The following is a 25,675-nucleotide window of genomic DNA, read 5'->3' on the forward strand; positions in this document are numbered from 1 at the left end:
CTCAGCTATTCACTATATGGTTTATTTAGCAACTGCATTGTCCTTATCCCATTCTTGATAAATAATGCAGCATTGTGACTCAGTGGTTAGCACTGCTGCCTTACAGCACAATGGACCCAGGTTCAATTCCAGCCTCAGGCAATTGTCTGTGTGGAGTTTGCACATTCTCTCTGTGTCTGTGGGTTTCCACTGAGCGCTCTCGTTTTCCCCCACAGTGCAAAGATGTGCAGGTTAGGTGGATTGGCCATGCTAAATATGGGGTTACAGAGATAGGACAGGGAGCTGGGTGTGGGTGGGATGGTCCTTGGAGGGTCAGTGTGGGTCCGTTGGACAGAATGTTGTGCCAGAAAGCAGCACTCTGATCTGCAGCAGGAAATTCTGGGTCCACTCGCCTTTCATCTTGCCTCCATAAACAGCTGAAAGTTCAGCCTGAATATTAGGCATGAAAAAATCGTTCCGTTCAGTGCTTCTATAAAGAGCAATCTGTATTGGCTTCTGTTAAAAAACAAAACAGATTTGTATCATAAATAAATGGCTATAATTGAAGCAAGATGATAAAGAAAGTAATTAGAATTCAATTATTTAACTCTGGTCGAACAAACACCTGAATTTTGTATTGGACATCGATATTTATTACTTTAATTTCTCTGGCAAGTAAACAAAATCTCGTTTTTGTCAAAGACAACTTGATTCTTAAACTGAAACACAAATTTATTGAACACCTTAACTTGTTTTTCCTTTCATCAAGGTGGAATATCGAATATTTTCCTGTTTGGTTTCAGTTTCACAGGCCACACTCTTATGTGAATGTGATGCACTGGCGTTTGACAAGTGGGCTACTCTTTGTGGGGAAACAAAACTGTATACTAATCTTGGCAGCATATTTTTCTCATTTTGTGCTGTGAATGTCACATAATATCAGTGGTGTGAAGCGGGGAGAAATAACTAAAGAGCAAAGAGATTAGTTTCTATCTTTTCATTTATCTCCATTGCATTGATCTATGCACATGTACTATACACATGACAGCCTCTCAATTTTCCTGATTAACAAATTGAAACTAAATAATGGTTACTTGTATTCTGTGTTTTTAATTCAGCATTACTGGTATTAAGACATGACAAGTTTAGCTTCCATATCGCTATTTAGAAAGCCATATGATCCTTTAAGAAAAACTAATGTTTTGTTTCACTCTATAGGCCCTGTTATGATGAAGCAATAGTCAAGTCTGGAAAAGGAAGATTTATTTCACCTGCATTAAAAATGCCCATGGTAATGACTGCATTGTTGTGCAAAGAACGGACAGTTGCATTGGCAACAGAAATGATGCGGAAGTTTCACCTGAATACAGATCAGGCAGCTGCATTCAGACAAGTAGCTATAATGATGGCCAAGGGCGAGAGCCCCCAAGATCTCATTCTGCCAGTCACAGTTATCCATGGTAAAAACAATTAACTGCTGCTTAGATTTTTGTTATTGCCATGTTTTTTGTTTTGTCTTTCTCCATCACAACTTCTAAACTTTTATATTCCATTTCGCCTTTCAGTGGTATTTGAAGCATATTGAAAGATTATCTAGCTCAGCCAGCACATTTGTATTTCTTGAACTAATTTTTGGACAATTTTATATTGGATCAGAATAAAACTGTAGCAGACAAATGAATAGTGCTGCACTGTTCATTAGACTTGCCCTTGCACGTTTAATTCTCATGAGTCTTTGCGCTACAAATTACTGTTAGAATGAGACTGATGTGCTGCAGCATCCTCTGCAGAGTCAAAGGGGATAGAAACTAAGTGTCTCCTTAACGAGTCGGACTGAAAAATTGTTGATATGCAGAGAAAGGAAATGCCAGAACGGTGAAATCATCAACAGAAAGCAAAATAACAAGTTGGAAAGAAAAATTGAATTAAGATTAAAAGACAATTTGTTTTAGAAAAGTAATTTAAAAGACAAATTACACCACCAATTAAAATTTGAAGGAATGATAGTCAACTGACAGAGATGGTTTGGTTAAGATTTTATTTTCCAAAATTTAGCTGGATACCTTTTATTTCCACTGTGTTGTATTTTGTTACATTTCTATTCAGGTGTCTATGGAGCTGGGAAGAGCTATCTGTTGGCTGTCTTGATTCTATTTCTTGTTCAACTTTTTGAAGAAAATGATGCAGTTGAGGGTCCGAGGCAAGTCCCGTGGAAACTTCTTATCTCTGCCTCTACTAATGTTGCCGTCGACAGAGTACTGCTTGGGTGAGTGAAATTTCAGCATGACAACTAAACATGGTGTCCCTTCTTTGAGTTGATTTTTCATAAATGCTTTTCTGACTGCCTCCTGCCACAAAGGTCAGCACTGTGTTTGGAAGAGCTCGAAGATCTCAGTTCTCAAGCTAGTCTGTAAGTTTGCAAGTCTCAGCCAAATTGGCAGTAATATTAGTTCTCAGATAAGAAGGGAGAAAAATCGCCCTCTGTATCTGTTGCAATTAGAATTAAACAACCTCCTTGTTGGAAGCTTATAAATGCAAACGTAAGAACTATTTGCTAGGGGGCCATATAACTCCTTGAGTCTGATTCTGCCATTCAGTATGGTCACACAGATCTTCTGTCTCAACGTGCATTTTCAACACTGTCGATATCCCCTGGGTTGAGGTATATCTTTAAGTTGGTATGGTTATGTTCTCTGATCACACTATCAGAGAGGAAATGATGCAATATGTTATGCAATTCAGATTTAATCTCATCTGGCTATGATGAAGCAAGAGATCAAAAATGCATATTAAAATGTTGTCCAAATTTGTAATGCTGCTCCCGACTCTGATCTCCTTAATATTTGAGTCCAAGTATTTGTTTGTGATCAAACCCTTATAACCCTCATGCATTGGCATTTATTTGTTACTAAGCAAAAAGACATGAAAATCACCTTGATTCACTGAGATCAAATATTCATCTGTTTCAAACTTGAATATGTTAAACCTTTTGAAATAGTCAACTTACACTTGTAAACTAACTTGTTTCTTGTGTAAATCAATTCAAGTCTCTTTCAATATCAAAACTTACAAGTTTAAAAATTCTTTTGAAAATTCTGCTTTTCTATTATCATCAAAACAAATAACTTCACACTTCCCTAACGTATACTGCATTTGCCATTTTGTTCCGCACTCACTAAACCTGCAGCCTGTCTGCTCCTACTGATAGCATCCTTTTCCACCTAGCTCTGTTTCATCAGCAAACTTAGACATGTTACTCTCTATCTTCTTGTCTAAGTCATTCGTAAACATTGTTAAGGCCTTGGCACCGATCTTTGCAGCACTTCACTAGTCACAGCCTGTCAACCTGAGAATGGCTTATTACTGTTGAAAATGTGTTGCTGGTTAAAGCACAGCAGGTTAGGCAGCATCCAAGGAATAGGAAATTCGACGTTTCGGGCATAAGCCCTTCATCAGGAATGCAGATGACCTGGGGGGTGCAGTGAGAGAGAGACTCACTGAAATCCTTGTAGAGGGAGGAAGAGAGCTTCTTCAAGGAAGGCATCCTTGCAAGAGGATTCGCAGTAGGTTAAAATCTTCGGTTAAAAATGAGGTCTGCAGATGCTGGAGATCACAGTTGAAAATGTGTTGCTGGTTAAAGCAAAGCAGGTTAGGCAGCATCCAAGGAATAGGAAATTCGACGTTTCGGGCATAAGCCCTTCATCAGGAATGGCTTATTACTCCCTAGCCATTAACGTAACTTCCATCCATGCTAATATAGAGCCATTGAGTCATAGACATGTACAGCATGTTTGGTCTGACACGTCCATGCTGACCATATATCCTAACCTAATCTACTCCCATTTGTCAGCACTTGGCCCATATCCCTTTAAACCCTTTCTATTCATATACCCATCCAGATGCCTCTTAAATGTTGCAATTGTACGAGCTTCCACTACTTCCTATGGCAGCTCATTCCATACACGTACAATCCTCTGTGTGAAAAGGTTGCCCTTTCGATCACTTTTATATCTTTCCCATCTCACCCTAAACTTCTGCCCGCTAATTCAGGACTCCCACAACCCATGGAAAAGACTATCTCTATTCTATCCATGCTTGTCATGATTTTATAAACCTCTATAAGGTCACCCCTCAGTCTGTGATGCTCCAGGGAAACCAGCCCCAGTCTATTCAGCCTCTCCCTACAGTTCAAATCTTCCATACCTGGCAACATCCTTGTAAATCTTTCCTGAACTTTTTCAAAGTTTCACAACATCCTTCTGATAGGAAGGAGTACAGAATTGCACGCAATATTCCAAACTTGGCCTAACAAATGTCTTGTACAGCTGCAACATGACCTCCCAACTTCTGTACTCAATACCATGACCAATAAAGGAAAGCATACCTTCTTCACTATCCTATCTACCTGTGACTACTTTCAAGAAACTATGAATATGTTAAACTCAATTCTATGTGGCCTTATCTTGCTTCTGTGATATTGTATTGAATGTCTCATGGAAATTAACTATGTTGCTGGTTCACCTGTGAAAGTCAGGCAGCAAAGAGGTGAGTGAAAATGTTAGACAGGGAAGTGACAAATGGGCAAGTTGGGTAGCAGTGTGACAAGACGAGAAAGAACTTTTCTGTGGGAGAGGCCGCACGTGGATGGTAAATGAAAAGAATTTGGAATCTTTTTGGTTAAAATTCGGATTGACTTATACATGGATACATGGAAGTGTAAGGGTCTTCTGATGATTTCCATACAAAATCAAGTATTACCCAAGTGTGTGCAGTAGTGAAAATTTGGTGACTGTAAAATTGGAAGGAACTTGGAGAAGAAGGGGTCATTTAATGAAATATTATCACACCAAGGGCAATGCAACATAGATTGTTTCATTATTCGTCGATGCAGCAATAACAAACATAACATAATTTCCAAAAATAGATAAACATTTCAAAAGGACAAATCAGAAACAACAAGAGGAAAATACAAGGAAAAGGAGCTAATGTAAGAAGCCTCAGGTGAAGATTTAGCATTGCCAAAATGGTTTGAATGGCCTCCATCTGAGTTATACATTCTATGATCCAGTACTACCAGGAGCATTCCCTTGGACCATTTACTTTTGGAGTGTTCTCAGTGTTCTTTTTTTCTCTATATTTCTCAGTGGCATATTTCAGTTGTCACTGCTTTTCTGCTGTTAGTCAGTAATATAGATGGCATTAGTAGTTGAGAAATTTCAGAGGCATGTTTGATCGCATTGAAGTGATTATTGAGTTTAATTATGGTGGTGTTCAGAGTTACCAAGTTTATCAAAAGCAATTGAGAAACCGAGAAAGGAAGTTCAAAAAACAAAATGTTAAAATGGAAGTAGCCAGGATTCATCTGTAAAGTCAAACATTTTTATCTCTTCTTACAGCCAGCTACACAAAACAAGGTAAGATTTATACATCATAAATAGCACCAATGTTCATAAAGGCAGCCAAATTTATCACTCAAGAAAGAGTAAGAGAAATAGAAATAGAAAAATTACAAATTCTGGAAATGTGAACTAAGGGCCAAAAGTGATGACTGTACACGGTCCATTTTCAGTCTCTGAAAACTAGACAAGATTTTTGTACAGCCCTTTTGCGAGATTTGACTGAGAAGAGAACTCCTGTCATGTAATTCATAGCACAAGGTTATTTATTTTGAAAGTATTTATGTGGAAATAATGTTTAAAATAATTATTTTGGGATATTCAAGATGGTGGCAATCTGAATTGTTTAGTCTTGCTGAGCTCTGCACCCCAACCCAGCATAGTAATCTTTTTTTAACCCCGCCTTAATTTTTTTTCCAAAAACTGTTAAATGATAATACAACTGTTTAAATCCTTTATTGAGCATGTGAGAATGACTAAGGGAAGCAAACAGCCAAGTCTCAATACTCGGAACACTCGAAAACATCAGGCAGGTCCAAGACTGCAACTGGGGAAGCAGCTGTGAAGGGAATGCTTGCACAGCAGAACATAATGGAGGAACTTGGAGTGATCTGACAGCTGATCCAGGAGATGAGGGAAGGAACTCGTAATCAACTGGAGGCCATCTCAGCCATGCTGCAAAAGCATGAGAAGGGACTGGAAGGGCTCAGGAAACAAGTTGAAGAGGTTGAGCAGTGTTCCATGGCGTTGGAGACCGAGGTTGAGTCCTCGGCAGGGTGGATCCAGGCCATTGAGAAACAGGTTCAGACCCTCACTGAACAGATCAATGACCTAGAAAATAGAGGTAGAAGAAAGAATATCTAGGTCGTTGGCCTGCAGGAGGGAGTAGAAGATGGGCAGCCAGCAAGTTTTTTTGAAGACTGTTTGCCACAATTTCTTGGCTGGAATGCCAAGGCGGACCGGGTGAAGGTTGACAGAGCTCACCAGGTTGCAGTGCGCAAATCCAGTCAGGGTCGACACCCCTGCCTGGTTCTGATATGGTTTCAATGCTACAGGGGCAAGCAGAGAGTCATGGAAACTTCTAGAAGGCTAGGGAGAGACCTGCAGGCCCTGACCTATCAGGGAACTAAGATAATGTTTCTCCAGGACTTTTCTGCGGCAGTGATCCATAAGAGGAATTTGTTTGATGAGGTTAAGAGAAAGTTAAAGGACCTCGGTATTCAGTATTCGATGAGATATCCAGCAGTACTTCATATTACTTACAAGGAGACCGTGCGGTTGTTTGATTCCTTGGAGCAAGCCAAAGACTTCTTGGACACTTTAAAATAATGTAGATGTACTTATGGACGTGGACAATAGGGTCTGTTTTTTTGTTTTGCTTTTGCTTCTTTTACTTTCACTCTTTTCCCAAAGAAGCTGTTGTTGGTGGGTTCTTTTTCTCTCCGAGTTGAAGTGGTATTGATATGGGTAGAGTGCTCACTGTTTTTGTTATACCTTTGTGTTTACAATGTCCTTTGTTTGGTTTGTTCTATAGCTTGGATTTGGGGTGCGGCTTGAGCTGGAAGGGAAGATAGAGGTGTGCGTGGGAAATGTAAATGCCCTCTGTGGGCAGGGGTAGAGTCCTCCATTAAGTGCCTTTTTTGTTTTGTAGTCAGTTTTGTTTTGGTTTTTTTGTAAATAAACTTAATGAGTATCCTTTTGAGTATGCTCAGCATGTTGCAAGACGAATTCTTCCTCTTGGTAGGTCAAAGGTGATTGTAAAGGATCATGGTTAGCAGCATTCTCAAATGGTGCACCTGGAATATCAGAGGGATTCATTTGCCAGTTAAAAGAAAAATGGTGTTGTTGAGCCTTAGAAAGGAGAAGGTGGATGTTGCCCTGTTGCAGGAGACTCCTCTTAATGACAAGGAAAGAAGTTGCAGCAGGGTGGGTTTGATAGGGTGTTTTTCTCGTCTTTTAGTACTAGGAGCAGAGGAGTGGCAATACTTGTCCGGAAGGGTCTTCCATTTAATTTAATAGATTGTGTTAACGATGAGTATGGTCGGTTTGTTGTTGTTAAGGCCCTTAGACATGGCAAGGAATATGGTACTTTGAATGTTTACTGTCGTGCAGCCCACCCTCTTAAATTTCTGATTGATGCACTATCTAAGCCTTGGCGTCACAGCATATTATTATAGGGGGATTTTAATTGCCCTATGGATCCTATGCTGGATAGAATGCCCAAAGGCCCCCCAAAGCTTTCTTCACAATCTGAGCAGTTGGGTGATCTAATGTGTGGAACTGGGGTTGGTAAAAGTTTGGAGACATTTATACCCTATGGGGAGAGATTTTATGCTCTTTTCCAATCCTCATAAATGCCACACAAGGATTGATTATTTCGTAACTCCCGTGGTTTTCTTTTTAGATTTGGTGGTATCCTTATCGATTGGAATATTGCCACCTCTGATCATGCCCAAAGGCCCTCCAAACCTTTCTTCTCAATCTAAGCAGTTGGGTGATCTATGTATGGAACTGAAGTTGGTATACGTTTGGAGACTTTAATGATTAAGATTAAGGGTGATGCAATGGGCTCACGGTACTGGTGAATAGATCCCTTCATCCTCAAGGACAGCAAGTTTGTAGAATAATTTTCTGGGGAATTTGAAGCTTTTTTGGCCTCCAACTCAGGTATAGCTGGTAATACGTCCATTCTTTGGTAGACTGCTAAGGCCTATACTAGAGGGATAATTATTTCAAACTCTGCCAGCCAGAAGTGACAGCAGCGTTTGCTCGAGGCACCACTGAAGGAAGCTGAGACAGCATATAATAGTAGGTCATTGGTGACTAAGTTGCAGTGGATCACAGCTCGCTGATCCACCTTAAACTCCATGCCAACGCCTACAGCAAGGAAGAAACTTACCTTTGCGAAGCAGCAAAATAACTTAAGCATTGTGATAGGCCAAGTAAATATTTGGCATATTTGGTCAGGAAGAAGAACACCTTCCAGTCTATTGCTTTTAATAGGGAAGGGAATGGGTCTTTTACTTGCAATGCTAAAAAGGTTTTACTCTGAACTTTACCAGTCTGAATGCTGTGAGGACAGATGCATTAAGATGGAACTTTTTTTAATGAATTTGGATCTTCCTGGTGTGTCTGCTGAACAGGCATTCCCCCTTAGTTATCCGTTAAGATTAGATTACCTACAGTGTGGAAACAGGCCCTTTGGCCCAACAAATTCACACCGACCCTTCAAAGTGTAACCTACCCAGACCTACTTCCCTCTGACTAATGCACCTAACTCTATGGGCAATTTACCATGGTCAATTCACCTAACCTGCACATCTTTGGACTGTGGGAGGAAACCAGAACACCCAGAGAAAACCCATGCAGACACGGGGAGAATGTGCAAACTCCACTCAGACAGTCACCCAAGGCTGGAATTGAACCTGGGTCCCTGGTGCTGTGAGGCTGTAGTGCTAACCACCGTGCTGCCTCAACAGCACAAGAGATACAGGAGGTGATGAGGCAAATTTAAAGTGGTAAGGCATCCGGCCCTGATGCTTGCCCAGTGAATTTTGTAAAGGATTTGTAAATATACTGTCACGATTAATGCTATACATGTATAACTATTCATAGAGTCGTGATTGCCTCCCGCCAAGCTTGAGAGAGGCTAATATCTCTCTTATCCTCAAGAAAGGGAAGACCCTGTGCTTCTTGCAGACCCATCTCACTTTTAAACTCTGATTTTAAAATTTTATCGAAGACTCTGGCTTTGAAGTTGGAAATGGTGTTGCCCTCTATTGTTTAGGAAGATCAGACAGACTTTATAAAGGGTCATAGATCTTCTAATAATGTTGGGAGACTGCTTAACATGATTCAAGCGTGCCAGCAACGGTCAGTTCAAGGGTTGTTGGTTTCCTTGGAAGCGGAGAAGGCATTTGACCGGGTGGAATGGCCATTTCTTTTTTATACGCTGATGCCGTTTGGCCTGGGTGAAGTGTTTACTAGGTGAGTAAGGGTCCTTTACAGTGATCCTCAGGCGGCGGTTCTCACTAATGGTATAAGGACTGATCATTTCAACATTGGTAAGGGCAGTTGGCAAAGCTGTACCCTCTTACCTTTGCTCTTCACATTGATGATTGAGCTGCTGGCAGAGGCCATTCGTGGGGACCCTAACATAGCTACCCCAAAGGTAGGGTCGAAGGTGCGTAAGATCACGTTTTATGTGGCTGGGTGTTCTCATTTTTTTCGAACCGGACAGTTTCGGTGCCTTATTTGATACAATGTATTAATTAATTTGGCTTTTTCTCAGCTTACAAGATCAATTTTTCAAAATTGGAGGCTATGCCTATGGAGGGTTTTGGGGGAATACCAGAAGTTGAAGGTGGGTTCCCCTTTAACTAAACAGAGGAAGGATTTCTTTGTTTGGGCCTCTCTGTTACCCCTAGTTTTGATCGGTTATTCAAGGCTAATTTTGTTTATTTATTTCACAAGATTAAACAAGACCTTCAAAGATGGGATGCCCTTCCAATATCATGGCTAGGTCGAGTTGTTGTTATTAAAATGAATGTTCTTCTTTATTATACCCTCTGCGGATGCTTCCCTTGCATTGTCCAAGACAAATGTTTCGGAAATTAGATGGTTGGTTTAGTTCTTTTATATGGTGCTACAAGCAGCCACTTATCAAGTTTATGAAATTTCAAATGCCCCAGGGGTTGGGAGGAGTGGATCTCCTGGATGCCAGAAGGTATCAATTGAGCTCCCTTCTATCTTTTATGAGTGATTAGGCCTGTGAGGACTCAACGTCGATATGGTTGGACGTTGAGGCCTCCCAGGCAAAGTGTCCTCTTATTAACTTGTTGTTTCTGGACAAAATGAGGATTGTCACGGAACATTGCCGCAATCCAATAGTTATTTACACTGTCAAAACATGGAGGGCAATGAGCCAGATGGAGGGTAATATGTTTAAAACATCTTTCCATACTCCCATATGCCAGGTTTCCAGCCAGGGACAATGGATCCCGGTTTAAGTCCTGGGCGGATAGGGGAGTCTCTTGTTTGGATGATCTGTTTGAAGATGAAATGTTAATGTCATTTGATCAAATAACTCGTAAGTATGGATTATTGAGTAGGGACCGCTTCCATTTTTTTCAGATCTGAGGTTTTATCTGAAAAGAGACTTCTGACTGAGTGTTATAGATCTGATTTGAAAAAGAGGGTGCTTCAGGCTAAGAGCAATCTTAAAGTGAGTACTCTTTATCATTTGTTGGGAGGAGGTTCCTCAGGTGGCATCGAGTGATTACGGGAAGTCTGGGAGAGAGATGTAGGGGCAGAGATTACCCTGGAAACTTGGGAGGACAGTGAGGAAGATTTTGATATGTAACAGGACCCTTAATGAGTAAATGAGGACTCATCTGGTCCCAGATCGTCTTGCAGAATTTAAGCAGGATGTGTCTTCAATGTGCACCAAATGTAAAATAATTACGAGCACCCCCACTCATTGTCTGTGCTCCTGCCACAGGCTCTGTATGTACTGGAGCGCTGTGGCAAGAGTACTAGAGAGGGTCTTGGGGACCGAAGTCAAGGTGGTCCCGGTTTCTCTTCTCCTGGGTTTGCCGAATTTATCTCCCTTCGTTGTACATGGGGAAAAAGCTTTTTAGCATCCTCACTTTTTGTGCGAGGCAGAACATTCTGATGTGTTAGGCATCTGAGAATCCCCCAGGTCTGTCAGGGTAGCATAAGTTCATTATGGAACACATTCCTTTGGACTTTCTTACAAACATGGTGCACCAGAAAACTTTTATAAGACAAGGCAGCCCTTTTTGAATTATTTGGAAGCAGATCTGTCCGCTATTTTAATTAGGGCTCTTGTCGAGCCATGGTGGTTTGGTTTAGTAAGAATCCTTAAGAATTTCACGCAAATGTGGGTTTAATAGCTGATGCTCTTGAAGTTTGAGAGCTGAGGTCTTGTTACGCTGAGCGGCGTTATTTATTTAGTAATTTATTTATTGATGCATAATGAGTGTAGTTGAGAGTTCTTTTGTAGTGTAGTATAGTAGTTGGTTTATTGTTTATTGTTGTTGTTTTTGTTATAATGTTATATTTTCATATTTTTTTAAATTTATAGTTTTGAAAAGAAAAATTTTTTCAATAAAAATATTTTTTAAATAACTATTTTAATTTTAAAAAGTTTTGAAAACATAACATTAAGTATTTAAGTTTAATAATAAATGTTAAGCATTCAAATTTTGTAGGTGAAGAGATAGGTTTAGATTAAAAAGACTCTTGAATGCAATTCTCTCATTAAGTCATTCAGACCTTCTTCACTCTTTTGTGGAGTGTATGCATCATTGACCAACATTTATAACCCATTACCAATTGCAGTTGAACTATGTCACTTGCTAGGCCATTTTAGGGAGAGGTTAAGAGTCAACCAGTGTACTATCAGTCGTCATGCATAGGCCAGAACAGATAAGAATGGCGGATTTCCTTCTCCAAAGGTCATTAGTGAAGCAGTGTTGTTTTACTATAATAGATGGTAATTTCATGGTCACCGTTACTGACACGAACTTGCAGTTCCAGGTTTATTAACTGAATTTAAATTCCACTGGTTGTTTGGTGGAATTTAAATCCATGCCCCACGGCATTAGCCTGGACCTCTGGATTGCTAATCCAGTAAAATTTTTGCTTCACCACTGTCTTCCTGTAATAAATTAATGTGCACTAGTTCCTGACTCAATGGGACAGAGGCCCAACAGTATTTCTAATTGACACAATATTGTAGATTCAAGTGATTATAGGACGAAGTCAAGAGAAATTCGTCAGCAATTAACACACTGTCTAGAAGTGAAGTGGAAGCAGGTTCAAGTGAATAAAAATAGGTTTATTGTCATACAGGAAGTAAGTGAGGACTGCAGATGCTGGAGATCAGAGTCAAGAGTGTGTTGCTGGAAAAGCACAGCAGGTCAGGCAGCATCTGAGGAGCAAGAGAATCGATGTTTCGGGCATAAGCCATTCGTCAGGAATGGGCTTATGCCTGAAACATCAATTCTCCTGCTCCTCGGATGCTGCCTGACATGCTGTGCTTTTCCAGCAACACACTGTCAACTCTTATTGTCATACATACTCACATAAGTACTGTGAAAGGTTTACAAGTCGCAACTTAAGGCGCCATCTGAGTATAAAGGATGTTGCGTACAGAATCTTAGTACAAAGCAGAAAAACAAAGAAAACTAAGTTAAAATGTTAAACATTACAGTCCTTCTTACTAAAAGGCAGAAAAAACAAAGAAACACAGTTTACAGTTCACAGCATAGTTCATATGCTGGGCTCGCATTCCTCACAAGGGCTTGCCTCGCCACTGCTCGGGCCTGCCTGTTACTGATAGTGCTCTCACTGCCTAGGACTGCCTTCTCCTACTTTTGCTGTCGGCTGCATGGTCTTACTTTTGCTGCTGGATGCCATGGGCTGACTGCTCCTGCTCTCGCCATTGGCATTCAAAAACGTCAGTGATTATTTAATTGGAAATAATATTCAGGATTAATGGGAAAAGACAAGAGGATGGCACTGAGTCACAATGCTCATTCAAAGAGCTGATGAAGACATGAGGGGCCAAATGGCCTGCTTTGGCACCATAATAATAAAAGATATCAAAAGAATCCTATGCCCTTCAGGTGGAGCATTACTGTCCTTAAAGTCCACGGATTGTATGTTCAACACATTATTGTCAGAGGGCCAACTCATTTTATTTTCAGTTAATCCTTATATCACTGTTTAAAGTTTCATTTTACAAAAATGAAAATGTATTTGATAATTGTTTTAGGGTGATTGTGCTTGAGAGTTGATCTCTTTATGTTTGGTGATCTTTCTGAACAAAATGAAGGAAAACCTACCTGCTGGTAGGAAGCACATGTATGAATCACATGTATGAATCTCAAATTGTGTACATTCAGAGATGGAACTTTGTTTTTAGTACATAAAATTTGTGCAGTTTACTGAAAATTATTGTAGGTATAGAATTTTACACACTGCTTTAAGGTGGTGCACTAATCCAGTTAAAGGAATTTGCAGAAATGGTACAAAAGTGGCTTTATTTCTCACTCAATACAGTAAACAATTCATTTTATGTTATGAAGTAAATTGATGTGGTTTATTTCTTTTAATTAGGCTTCTCGAGCTTGGATTTGATAGATTTATCAGAGTTGGAAGCATTCGGAAGATTGCCAAACCGATTTTACCATATAGGTAAACACAATTTCTACATTTCTTCTCAACCTGAATGAAGCCCTAGTATAGAATATTTGTGCTGTAGATTGGGAATACATTACAATGACGGCAGGCTGATTTTTGACTGTTCTGGCTGCCAGTGGCTTTGAACTCCTGTGAGTGATCTGGTTGAATGTATCATTTTTAGTCAGAGGGATGCCTCAATTTTCAAGCAATCTCCACTCCTCCTCTGGTCATAACACATTTTAAACTGAAGCAGGTGTTATTATGGGCAATTAGTTAGGTTTTAGATTGTATTTGGATTAGTCTTAGAGCAATTCAGCTAGGTTTCTCTTGTCAACAAAGAATAATAAGTTATTGCAAATAAAATTTGCTCAAACAAGTCGGCAATAATTATTGACAAAAAAAGGGTACAGACAGTGCAAAGAAAGACAATGCATATACTCTAACATCCCAAACTTAACCTGAGGCAAATATAATTAACACAAACGATGATCAAACACCCTACTGCATCAAGTAACAAATTCAGTCAAACACATACCATGGACTCTCAGCAGTTTTCCTAGATTTTAGTGAGACTGGGTCACAAAATTTCATTAAAGCTTCACCAGATTGTGGTTCTTCACTTTCAACGACCTGGCCTTTAAACTCCCCCAATAGCCTGTTTTCTTAACTCTTAAATGGCCAGCATTGCTGGGGAGGACAAAGAAACTCTGAAGCTCACTTTGAAGTATAGCAGCATTGACCTTAGTGTCTAGGAGGAGTTTGCTGCTATTTGTTCAAAAAGATGAAAAGTTATGCATGAAGCTGTCTCACATTTGAGTGACAACATAAGATTAAACCAAAGCACTGTCAGCGAGGGAAGAGCTCTGATGCAGAGTCATCCAGACTCGAAATGTTAGCTTGCTCTCTCTCCACAGAAGCTGCCTGATTGCCTATGATTTCCAGCATTTTTCTTTCCAGTACAGAGAGAAAGAAATGGAAACAAATCCAAATCTCTGGATCCTACTGCCTCTGAGAGCATTGTACCCTGTGTGTCAAAGATCTTTTGTTTGAGAAACAGCCTGCCCAGTCACATAGAAAACCAAAGGAGAAACTTAAACCCTGAGTAGATAGTATTCGCAAATTTAGGGACAGACACCAATGAACAATATCCTGTCAGGTGTATATGTATCCACTGTATATAAAACATTAGTCAGGACTGTGATGGAATATTCTCCATTTGTCAATATTCATGCAGTTCCAACAACATCCTTCAGGAAAAAGTAAAACACTTAGTCCATCACTATAAACATTCCCTGCCTCCACCACTGGCATATAATAATGCAATGCGTATCATCTGTAAGGTGGATTGTAGCATTTGCAAAGGTTTATTTTGACAGCACCTTCCAAACCCCCAATGTCATGAAGGAAAGATAAGGGATAATCAGCGCATGAAAACACCACAACTTTCACACTATCGTGGTGTATAATGCCATTCTATGATTTTAACTGGGTCAAAAACTTGAGATAGCCTCCCTGACAGCATTATGAAAATAACCTTAACATAGAAACTGCACCTGATGCCTTCTCGAGAACATTTCAGGATGCACATTCCATGCTGATATTATCAGCTCACCCACATATCATGAATCCATTCTTCTGACTCCAAACATCCTCTCCCTACTCCCCAACCCTGGATCTGTCATGCTGTCAGAGATCAATTAGGGCCATTTCTACTATGTAATGTTTATTATTGTCGTAGTCAACAGAGATCTTAGCGCAGTGTGTCATCAGAGAAGTACGTAGTAAGTGATTTTAGAAACTTTTAGAAGATTGCATACATTTTTTTAAAACAATCATTTAGTTTGCTTTTCCACCTTCTAGAATGCACTTTATGTTGTTGAGAGTTATTGACGATTACACCCTTGCTCTTGTCAGTGCGGTGCCAGTCAGCCATAGTATTGAGAGTTGGGGATGACTGTGTTTTCAATTTTCCTTTTTAAGGCAAGGTGATGGCCTAGTGATATTATCACTAGATTACTAATCTAGAGACCCAGGTTATGTTCTGGGGACTTGAGTTTGAATCTTGCCATAGGATATGTTGGAATTTTAAATTGAATTTCTTTTAAAAATCTAGAATTAAGAATCTAATGCTGATCATGACTGTTATAAAAACCCATCTTGTTCACTAATGTATTTTAGAGATGATTTCTTTACTGGTCTGGCCTACATGTGACTGCAGAACCACAGTAATGAGGTGTACTCTAGGCAATTAGAGATGGGCAATAAATACATGCTATGCCAGACATACCCACATCCTATGAATGAATAAAAGAAAAGTCACTTCCTGTATGAACTGACTCATCTCTGTTCAATGAGATCAATATTGGAAAATCTTTGTTATTATAGATTTAGTTTTATGGAATTATTCTGTTTATATTTTATTAGTTTACATGCAGGTAGTGACAATGAAGAGCTACGAGAGCTGCAAGCACTCATGAAAGAAGACCTAACTCCCGTAGAAAAGATGCATGTGAGAAAGAGTATTGAGCAACACAAATTGGGCAGGAACAGAGCTGTGTTAAAGGAGGTGAGAGTTATGTTTTAGCATGTGACATTTTTTTTTAAATAAAATCCTTTAGCAATACAGGGATTTGTAAATGTGGCAAAATGTGTTTGTTGCTAAATGCGCACAAACTTAAGCTTCCTCTAATTTGGCTTTATAGTTTATTTTTGCTGATGCACAATGCGAGGATATTTTTGCAAAACACTGAACTTGTTCGTAAAGGAACTTCCAATTTGACACATATTCATCCCACTTCAACGGACTTTATATGGTGATCGTGTAAGCAGTATATTCAGTGATAAGTTGTGACTCCAGATCGCTTATGTGATTTGAATTTTTATTTTTCATTTGGTGAAACAAAGATGTGCATTTATGTTGCACCTCTCATAAACTCAGAATGCCCCGTAGTGCCTCATAGTCAAATAAAGTACTTTTGTTGGAATTAGCGAGTTTTGGAACATTAAGCAACATGGCCATTAATCGCAGAGCAAGGTCCTGCAAACAGTATTGTGATAAATAGTTTGATATGTGTTTCAGTGGTGCTGAATGAGGGATGAATGCTGACAAGAAACTGGAGAACATTTCTGCTCTTTTTGGTTTAATATGACATGGTGGGTGGGTTGGTGTGTTTCTTCCTGGTGCTGCATGTGTGTTAATTTGTGCACGTTTAAGAGATGGGGCTGTTGGGCGTGTTTCAAAAGGCAGCACCTTTTGAACTGAGTGGCTAGCTCAGCAATTTCTCACCCACTCTCAAGCTCACCTCTTGAAGGGTGGGCACCAAAACTGACAACCTGCCCACCACATGTAAATAAATAATTCAAGGTCAACTGGATTTGTTGGCAAGCTTATTGACCTGAATAATGTGCTGCTTATACCACAATCTGTCTGCTATGTGCAGGTGGGGAGGAGTGGGAAGGCCATTCATATACCCTGAGTGAAAAACAGAGAGGGAAGAAACGGAGGCCACTTAATTCAGAGGGGTCTGCACACATCAGGGCGCCCCCATCCCTGGATATCATCCACCCCTCCCACTGCTTGCTGCTGTCTCTGAGATCAGCTAACCTGGTCCAGATAAGATATCAAACCAGCGTCAGAAGTCAAAATATTACATATGCTGGAAATATGGATTGAAAACCAAAAATGATAGGGTTGATGAACAACCTATCTTTGTAGCTTGTTGCTGGGAGAACTGGTATTGTTACACACCAACCCTTCAGAAAGCCAGTGTGCTATGTTTCCATTTGCCATTTTAACATTAAAAACATCTGTTTTAAAGTATGTCTTCAGAAATTGAACTGCCAATGTTGCATTTGTGAATGTCTTTCAGAAATCAGCACTTAATAAGGGGGCAGTTGAAATACATCGAAAGATTAGCCAGGACCAAACAGAAGTAACCCCAAACTATTGCTTGGGCTTTCATTCGTCTCTATGATTGAGTGTGTAGTAATGGGAGATGTTTACTATTTTGCTTCTGACGGGTGGCTGTCTGAGATGTGTAAGTGCTGGGGACTGTTTTACTTTTTTGAACTGTTCATTATGCAAAACGTCTATACACACAACTCTGTGATTCTTTCTTCTTATTTACTTTTTTTTGGTTTTTGCCTTTGTGTAGGTGCGAGTGGTAGGAGCTACTTGTGCTGCATGTCCTTTCCAGTGTATGCACAACCTCAGCTTTCCATTGGTTTTATTGGATGAGTGCAGTCAGATCACAGAACCAGTTTCTCTCCTTCCCATTGCAAGGTATTGCTGATCTATAGCAAGCTCATCGATTTGTGTTTAAATAGCCGTACCACGCTTCACAAATCCATTGTGGTACTTGTCTGAAAAACACACATGTAAATTCATAGATTGACACACTGTCTCTTATAATTAAAAAGACGCTACACACTTTGCAGAATATATGTACTTTGTAGCTTAGTAATCCACAGATGTTCCTGTTTCTGAGAATCCAAAATGAGGAACCTTTTAGGAAAATATCATTTGAATTGGAAGTTTGGATTTACCTGACGTGATCCATTAACAGTTCTTAAAAGTAGCCAGAAGAAATATCTCACTGCACATCAATTGCAATGTATAAAATTTAAGAAGCCACAGACTTTAACTTGGTCTGTGATCAGTTAGCTGATCTCAGATAACAATTAGTAGGCTTATGGCTACGTTAGACAGAAAGAGGACAGGGAACTATGAAACTCTGATAGATCAAAACTGGATTTTTCATTTCAGGTTTGGATGCGAAAAGTTGATCCTTGTTGGCGACCCCAAGCAATTGCCACCTACAATTCAAGGCTCCGAAAGTGCTCATGAAGCTGGCCTGGAACAAACTCTCTTTGACAGAATGTGCCTGATGGTACAACAGTTATCTTAATGACATATTTATAGGGAATAGCTGTGAACGATGGCTCTCCCCAAGTTAAAGGGAAAGCAATGCATATTTTACAGTAATCATAATCTTTTAAACCTTAATGAACTTGCTTCAAAATGGAGGATATCAAAAAAAGTGAAGATGATTAATTTCCATATATCTTTGCCAATTCTATCTTCCTTTGTCAGAACACTGGATTAGGCATCTATCATGTGGATCTGAAAGCAAGCACAAAAAGTGCTGAGAGGGGCAGCACGAAGGCTCAGTGGTTAGCACTGATGCCTCGCGGCACCAGGGTCCCAGGTTCGATTCCAGACTCTGGCGACTGTCTGTGTGGAGTTTGCACATTCTCCCCGTGTCTGTGTGGGTTTCCTCCCACAGTCCACAGATGTGCTGGTCAGGTGGATTGGCCATGCAAAATTGCCCGTAGAGTTAGGTGCATTAGTCAGAGGGAAATGGGTCTGGGTAGGTTATTCTTCGGAGGGTCAGTGTGGACTTGTTGGGCCGAAGGGCCTGTTTCCACATGAGGAAATCTAATCTAATCGAGCATTGTGAGACAGTCAGCAGGTATGAAGAGAACAGAAATGTCAGATTTTAACTTATTATGAGAATGGTTTGCACCTATTTTTTTCTGTTCTCACCATATATGCTGATTTAATATGCTTTCCATTTCCAGCACCTCTCTTTTTATTTCAGATTTCTGGCATCTGCAGAACTTTGATTTTTGCATAATAGTGTGGTTGTTTCAATTATCATTGTATCCATGTTAAATCTGTGCAATAAGATCACCCTTCAGCAGCTCAGAACTGTGCAGCTGTACTTTCCCCACACTGAAAAAAATGCTACTGGCAAAGTAGCAAAGAGTACTGTTTCATATTGATCACTATATCATTTATTTACTTGTTTCTGATTCACAGCATTGGCAGTTCTTTCGGTTTTTATTTGTTATTATTAATATTGTTTGAGTATTATAGATAAATGAATTTAGATCACTGTCACATTTGATCATTCAAATAATTAAAGCCTTGTAAGTAATTGTTGTGCAAACTAACATTTACAAAGAGCCCCTGGATATAATATGAATAAAGGCTGTGCAAGATGTAGTTCTGCATCTTAACACTGTAACCTTGGTATATCATTCATACCTGTGAAGGTTTTGTTTTCTCACTTGTGCAATACATACCCTGGATTTTCTAGTATACTAGGTCATAAAACTGCATGAACTGATAAATTTATTCTATAAGACCATTGTCCACTGAATCAAATTTAACCTTATGATTAATTAGTAAACCATCTTACAAGAAGTAGTATATTCATGCACTTAAAATATTAAATAATTTAACTCACTTTTACCAGTTATGAGTCATATATTTGTCCATCTGTACTATCTGTCCCAAGTGTCTCTGCAATACCAATTATGCAGTATAAACTCGCTCCCATTCAGATTCATAGTTTTATCGATTCAGTCAGCCATCTGTGCCAACCGTCTCAGCTGTGGAATCTGTTAGCAACACCAGCTGCAACCAACATTGTATTAGTAGTATGTGCTCGTTGTGCCAAGTACACATTAAGCACAAAAAGAATATTTGAACTCTTGTTTAGAAAGTGGCCAGTTTCAGGGCTAATGATGTCCATGCTTTTCCTTACTTTATTTGGTAAGTACTTCTTCCTATCTCATTTAAAAGCAGAATCTCTTTGTTACGGTTTCGACATCTAGAAAGAAATAGCATTCCTCTCAGTATTGGTCAGACAGATTTTTTTAAACTTTTGTTTGAAAGCAACTATGAACCATCCATGTGAATAATTTTGTTCAAATTGATAATCCTTGTGATGTTTTTTTCTCTCCTTGTCCGTCAGGGCTATAATCCCATTATGCTAAGGACTCAGTACAGATGCCACCCTGTTATAAGCACTATAACAAATGAACTCTTCTACAATGGGAATCTTAAAGATGGACTTTCTGCTTCAAATTTAAACCCTCTGTTGGACTGGTTGCCTACTCTTTGTTTTTATAATGTTAAAGGACATGACCAGGTAAATATTCCATAAGAGGAAGCAGCAACTTTAATGGTAGCTGAAGATTTTTTTTCTGAATTGATGTCTGCAATACAAGTAAGAGTTGATATTTCCCAGTTAAACAATAGACATTGTCACCACCAGTGGGCACTGTGGTAGTTCTGCTGCTGGCTGCTACAGTGACAAGTTAATATGTGAACTTTCCTTCCAGACATCCCCAGCATCACATCTGTGGCTTTTGCCAAATATTGTTAAAAGTAATTGTTTACTGCAGAAAATATGAATTATAATCTTTACCCACAACTGCTTCCATTCTGGCATGGAGTTGTTAAGTTGCTTACTTTTTTTTCTTTACAGTGTCTGTCAGTACAGACTGACTAAAAGTATTTATCACCATTTATTGTTTATTTATTTGATTTTTTTTCTGTTGGAAATAACATTATTTGCTAAAATTGTAACTTTTGAGTAAATGAGTAGATCATTTGGTCTTCGGTATAATCTTTGGTTCAGGTCAGTATGAATTATTTTCAGAAAGGTGAAGACCCTGTTATGTCCTACATGCAACCTCACTAAACTCGAATTGCAATGCAGTGTTAGGTAGAAAAATCAATGGTGTGTGCAACTGCTTTGATGTAAGGCTTTGAAGGTATTAGATACTGTTAAAATTCATTGCTCCAGGATGAACAAGCAAGCTGAGTCATAAAGTAGCAAAGAAGTGCAAACTGAATGACTGAGGATAAGTCCTAAAAGTTCCTCCATCTTTTGCAACCATGAATCTTCCACCAAGGCTCAGGACATGGGATACATTGTGGCCCATTAACAGGATCCTGGGACTCTAGGGTGCTCCTGTGCTTGGCCAGAGGTGAAGCCATTGTGCTCAAAACAGGGCAGGGCCAGCCAACTGCCCAGGCCTATACAATACTAGGCCCCTGATTTCTTTCTCTGACCCTCCCTTTCACATTAAACTTCCCCTTTCTCCAATTAAGATTACTCAATGCTTCATCAATTTCTGGGCTTGCAATTACATTCTGTTTGTTCAAAACTTTTGTCATAGAGCCATAGTCATAGAGTCATAGAGATGTACAGCACAGAAACAGACACTTCAGTCCAGCTTGTCCATGCCGACCAGATACCCTAACCTAATCTAGTCCCACCTGCCAGCACCCGCCCCATATCCCTCCAAATCCTTCCTATCCATATACCCAACCAAATGTCTTTTAAATATTGCAATGTGTGAACCTTCTCCACCATTTCCTCTGGCAGCTCATTCCATATACATACTACCCTCTGCATGAAAAATTCCCCCTTATATCTCTTTTATATCTTTTCCCTCTCACCCTAAACCTATGCCCTCTATTTCTGGACTCCCCGACCTCAGGGAAAAGACTTTGTCTATATATCCTGTCCATGTCCTTCAAGATTTTATAAGCCTCTTTTAGATCACCCCTCAGCCTCTGACGCTCCAGGGAAAACAGCCCCAGCCCATTCAACCTCTCCCTGTAGTTCAAATCCTCCAACCCTGGCAACATGCTTGTAAATCTTTTCTGAACCCTTTCAAGTTCCGCAACATCTTTCCAATAGGAAGGAGACCAGAATTACATGCAATATTCCAAAAGTGGCCTAACCAATGTCCTGTACAGCAGCAACATGACCTTCCAACTCCTGTACTAAATATACTGATCAATAAAGGAAAGCATACCAAATGCCTTCTTCACTATCCTATCTACCAGCGACTCCACTTTCAAGGAGCTATGAACCTGCACTCCAAGGTCTCTTTGCTCAGCAACACTCCCTAGGACCTTCCCATTAAGTGTGTAAGCCCTGCTAAGATTTGCTTTCCCAAAATGCAGCACCTCGCTAAATTAAACTCTGCCAAAAAAGTTTAAAATAAAGCTTTATCTGCAGTGCAAGATGGATATAGTTCATCTGATGGTTGCATTGATGAAAGGACTGTTAGCAATTTTGCCTCAAGTTGGATGCTGTCATGTTAATCCATATGTAGATGATTAGTTACTTGCCAGGAATGAGTAATCAATACTGAATAAAATCAATGTAACATACAAGCCATATTTCATGATCTTACCAAATAAAAACAAACATAAACACTAAGTATCCCATTAAATTTATAAAATATAAATGTTGCATGATTTCGTTTTGTTATAATTTGTATTCTGATCTGTCTAGATGGACATGGATGGTAGCTGCCATAATCTGGAAGAAGCGACATTCACTGTCAAACTTATCCAGTCTCTGATAGCCTGTGGAATTAAAGGATCTATGATTGGAGTGATAACATTATACAAATCTCAGATGCACAAGGTGATTCCGATATTTTTATTCACATTTTAGAATTTTTTTACAAATTGTATTCTATTAATGTTTATACCAATAGGTGTTTGGTAGTGCAAAACTTGAGCATTGCTGAAAAGGACCCATTTTTGTCAAAACTTATCATCTTGCATTGTCAGAACATTTTGCAAGAATATCAACTCAGGGTGAAAAACAACACTTCTACTCCATGATTGGTAAAGATATTGCCCTGGAGAATGCATCTTTTAATACTGATTCATAGTTAACTGTCAGGGGTTGTTAAAGTTTTAAACACAGCAGATTGGCTCTGATTGGTCAAGGCATTGCCCAGAGAAATAAACCAGAGAATGGCTGTCACCTATTTTATTGAATTGAAACAACTGCGGTGTGTGTATGCAGTTGGTTCTGCTATAAAGCAGTAGTTCCGTTCTCATGCAATTCCATGTTATAAGAAGATTGCGTAATAGCAGCACAATTTAAACTAATGGGGCCGGAATTGTATTATAATCAATACGCGCTTTAAAAACAGTGTCCCCAATTGATCAATCATGTTATAGCAAATTCACATTTAACAAAACTCACATTATAGCAGAACGACTTGTACGTTCTTTCTATCTGCAAAGAACAGAGTCTTGCATACTAACGTAAGTAGCTTCCAGTACACAGAAATGATATGCTACTTTGTATTAGCAGCATTAAACTACTAATATCACCTCTTGTTCAAACCTTTGCGATACCTTACTCTTCCAAATGTGATGCTGAGTATATAGGAGGACTTAGAGGGCATATCGGACAGCATATCCCTTCAGTTATTTACAATAAGCAAGGTACTGACCATATTCAACCAACCCATACATGCAACACAGTGTTCAATATTGAATGGGATTCTATAATTGGACAACATTTGCATGATAATCCCGAGTGTGCGAAGAATTATGCTGAAAGCCAATTTATAATCATCAGTTGGGCTAGTAATGTGGCACACTTGCACATCTGCGTCAACAAAGTTTGGTAATTGACTGTCATCAGCACTAATGCATACATTCTCCATAACAATAGCTCCACTAAGCAAAGACCAGTTTCCAACTGATCAGGACTCCCCTCTTATGCAGCATGAATGTTAGCTTTCCCCTTGAATTGGCTTTCTTGCAAAATGATCTGATGAACACAAGACGAAAGGTTTGACAAAATTTGTCTTTATTTGGCAATACTTTTGTACGAGTGAATCTTCCACAGCATTGCATTCTTAAATTCAAGGAAGAGATATATTTTCTTTTGGTTGTGGTATTTATAGAGGAATTAAAAATGTATTAACCCATCTATAATGAATACCAGAAGTCTTATAAGAGTCATAAATATAATGTCATTAAAAAGTCCCATCAAGCCTGGCATTCAATTAGATCATGGCTGATCCTCTACTCTGCTGCCATCTGTCCTAACCGCTGACTCCGTTATCTAACGCAATCTTGAATAAGTTGAATGACTTAGGTTCCACTGCTCTCTGAGGTAAAGAATTCATAACATTTATGATTTTCTAAGAGAAGAAATTCCTCCTAATGTTTGTCTTAATTGGAAGACCCTATATTTTTATGATTTGGAGATGCCGGTGTTGGACTGGGCTGTACAAAGTTAAAAATCACACAACACCTGATGAAGGAGCGTCGTTCCGAAAGCTAGTGTGCTTCCAATTAAACCTGTTGGACTACAACCTGGTGCTGTGTGATTTTTAACCCTATATTTTTAAACAGTGTCCCCTCGTTGCAGCTTCTTAATTTTCAAAGTATCTCTCAATATTTGCCCTGTCTTGTCTTCTCGGTATCATATGTACTTCAAAAAGATTGCTCAGAAATAAGGGGTTGGATTTTAAGTTCCCATCACGGTGGGCAGGGCGATTAAAGTGGGATTCGGTAGTACATAGGAAACTCAGAAGTAAGTACAGTGTATTCATCAGTGGCCTTAACTGACTAGAACATTACCATGTTATTTCCAGTTCCCTGACCAATTTACAAGTGTGATGATTGCACACACGCATTAATTTCAATACCAGTATTTAAAAGCGCATTCTAGAAGTTAGATTTGATGGATTCTGAGGTTGGGAACAGAACAAACTGAATTGGCTGAATAGGATGCACGTATATCATTCTTACAGCTATCACCACAAATTCCAGGAGCAGGGACAGGCCAACAGCCACTCCTGGCTGGAATGCAAGGCTCTTTACTGCATCCAGCAATTCCATTTGCTGGGTCCAATGTGGGGCCATCAACCAAAGGCAGGGGCTGGCAGGAAAAGGTTTTAGATGGGTTTGAGACAGAGGAAGAAGGGCAATTAGGGAATGCATATAGGGCAGGAAGCTGTAGGGGGATTTTGGGGATTGGGAGAGGAAGCAGCATGAGGTGACGGGGGAGAAGGAAGGTGTGAGAGGTATCAAGGTGGTGAGAAGGTAGCAAGAAATATAATGAAGAGAAGCAAGCTGCAAGAGGGCTCTGAGTTAAGAGGGAGGTAACAAAAGAGAATGTACAGTTTTAAATGTGTCAACAAAGGAATACTCAGCTAACCAGGAACCAAGAAAGCTTAAAACCACTGAGAAAATAAATTTCTTGAAAATGAATGTGGCAAGTCTAAATTAGAACCATGCAGACTGATGAACTACTAAACTTGGAAAAATGCGATGGATCCTACTGTAATAAGCACTCTCAATTGTTAACTCTGAATCTGAGCTTTGGATTGGCCATATAGTAAATAGGATTGTAAGTGCCTGCTTTAGATATTCCAGATCTGTGCATGTGATTGACACGGATGAGATATGACTTCACCAGTTTGTGAAGCCATCTTTACTTTCTGGATGTAGAAGTGTCTGT

General features: G+C 39.5%; 1 protein-coding gene across 1 annotated transcript in view; it reads left to right on the forward strand.

The window, feature by feature from the left end:
• LOC132817577 (protein ZGRF1-like) overlaps positions 1-25,675 on the forward strand; it is an 85,925-nt gene that overhangs the window by 47,139 nt on the left and 13,111 nt on the right. Inside the window, exons 17-24 of the mRNA XM_060828116.1 lie at positions 1,198-1,439; positions 2,086-2,245; positions 13,521-13,598; positions 16,011-16,152; positions 17,741-17,868; positions 18,352-18,475; positions 20,348-20,524; positions 22,691-22,825. Of these exons, the coding sequence (XP_060684099.1) occupies positions 1,198-1,439; positions 2,086-2,245; positions 13,521-13,598; positions 16,011-16,152; positions 17,741-17,868; positions 18,352-18,475; positions 20,348-20,524; positions 22,691-22,825 (1,186 nt within the window). The remainder of the gene's footprint in view (positions 1-1,197; positions 1,440-2,085; positions 2,246-13,520; positions 13,599-16,010; positions 16,153-17,740; positions 17,869-18,351; positions 18,476-20,347; positions 20,525-22,690; positions 22,826-25,675) is intronic.

This window comes from Hemiscyllium ocellatum, chromosome 1, assembly GCF_020745735.1.
Source record: "Hemiscyllium ocellatum isolate sHemOce1 chromosome 1, sHemOce1.pat.X.cur, whole genome shotgun sequence".
Classification (NCBI taxonomy): domain Eukaryota; kingdom Metazoa; phylum Chordata; class Chondrichthyes; order Orectolobiformes; family Hemiscylliidae; genus Hemiscyllium; species Hemiscyllium ocellatum.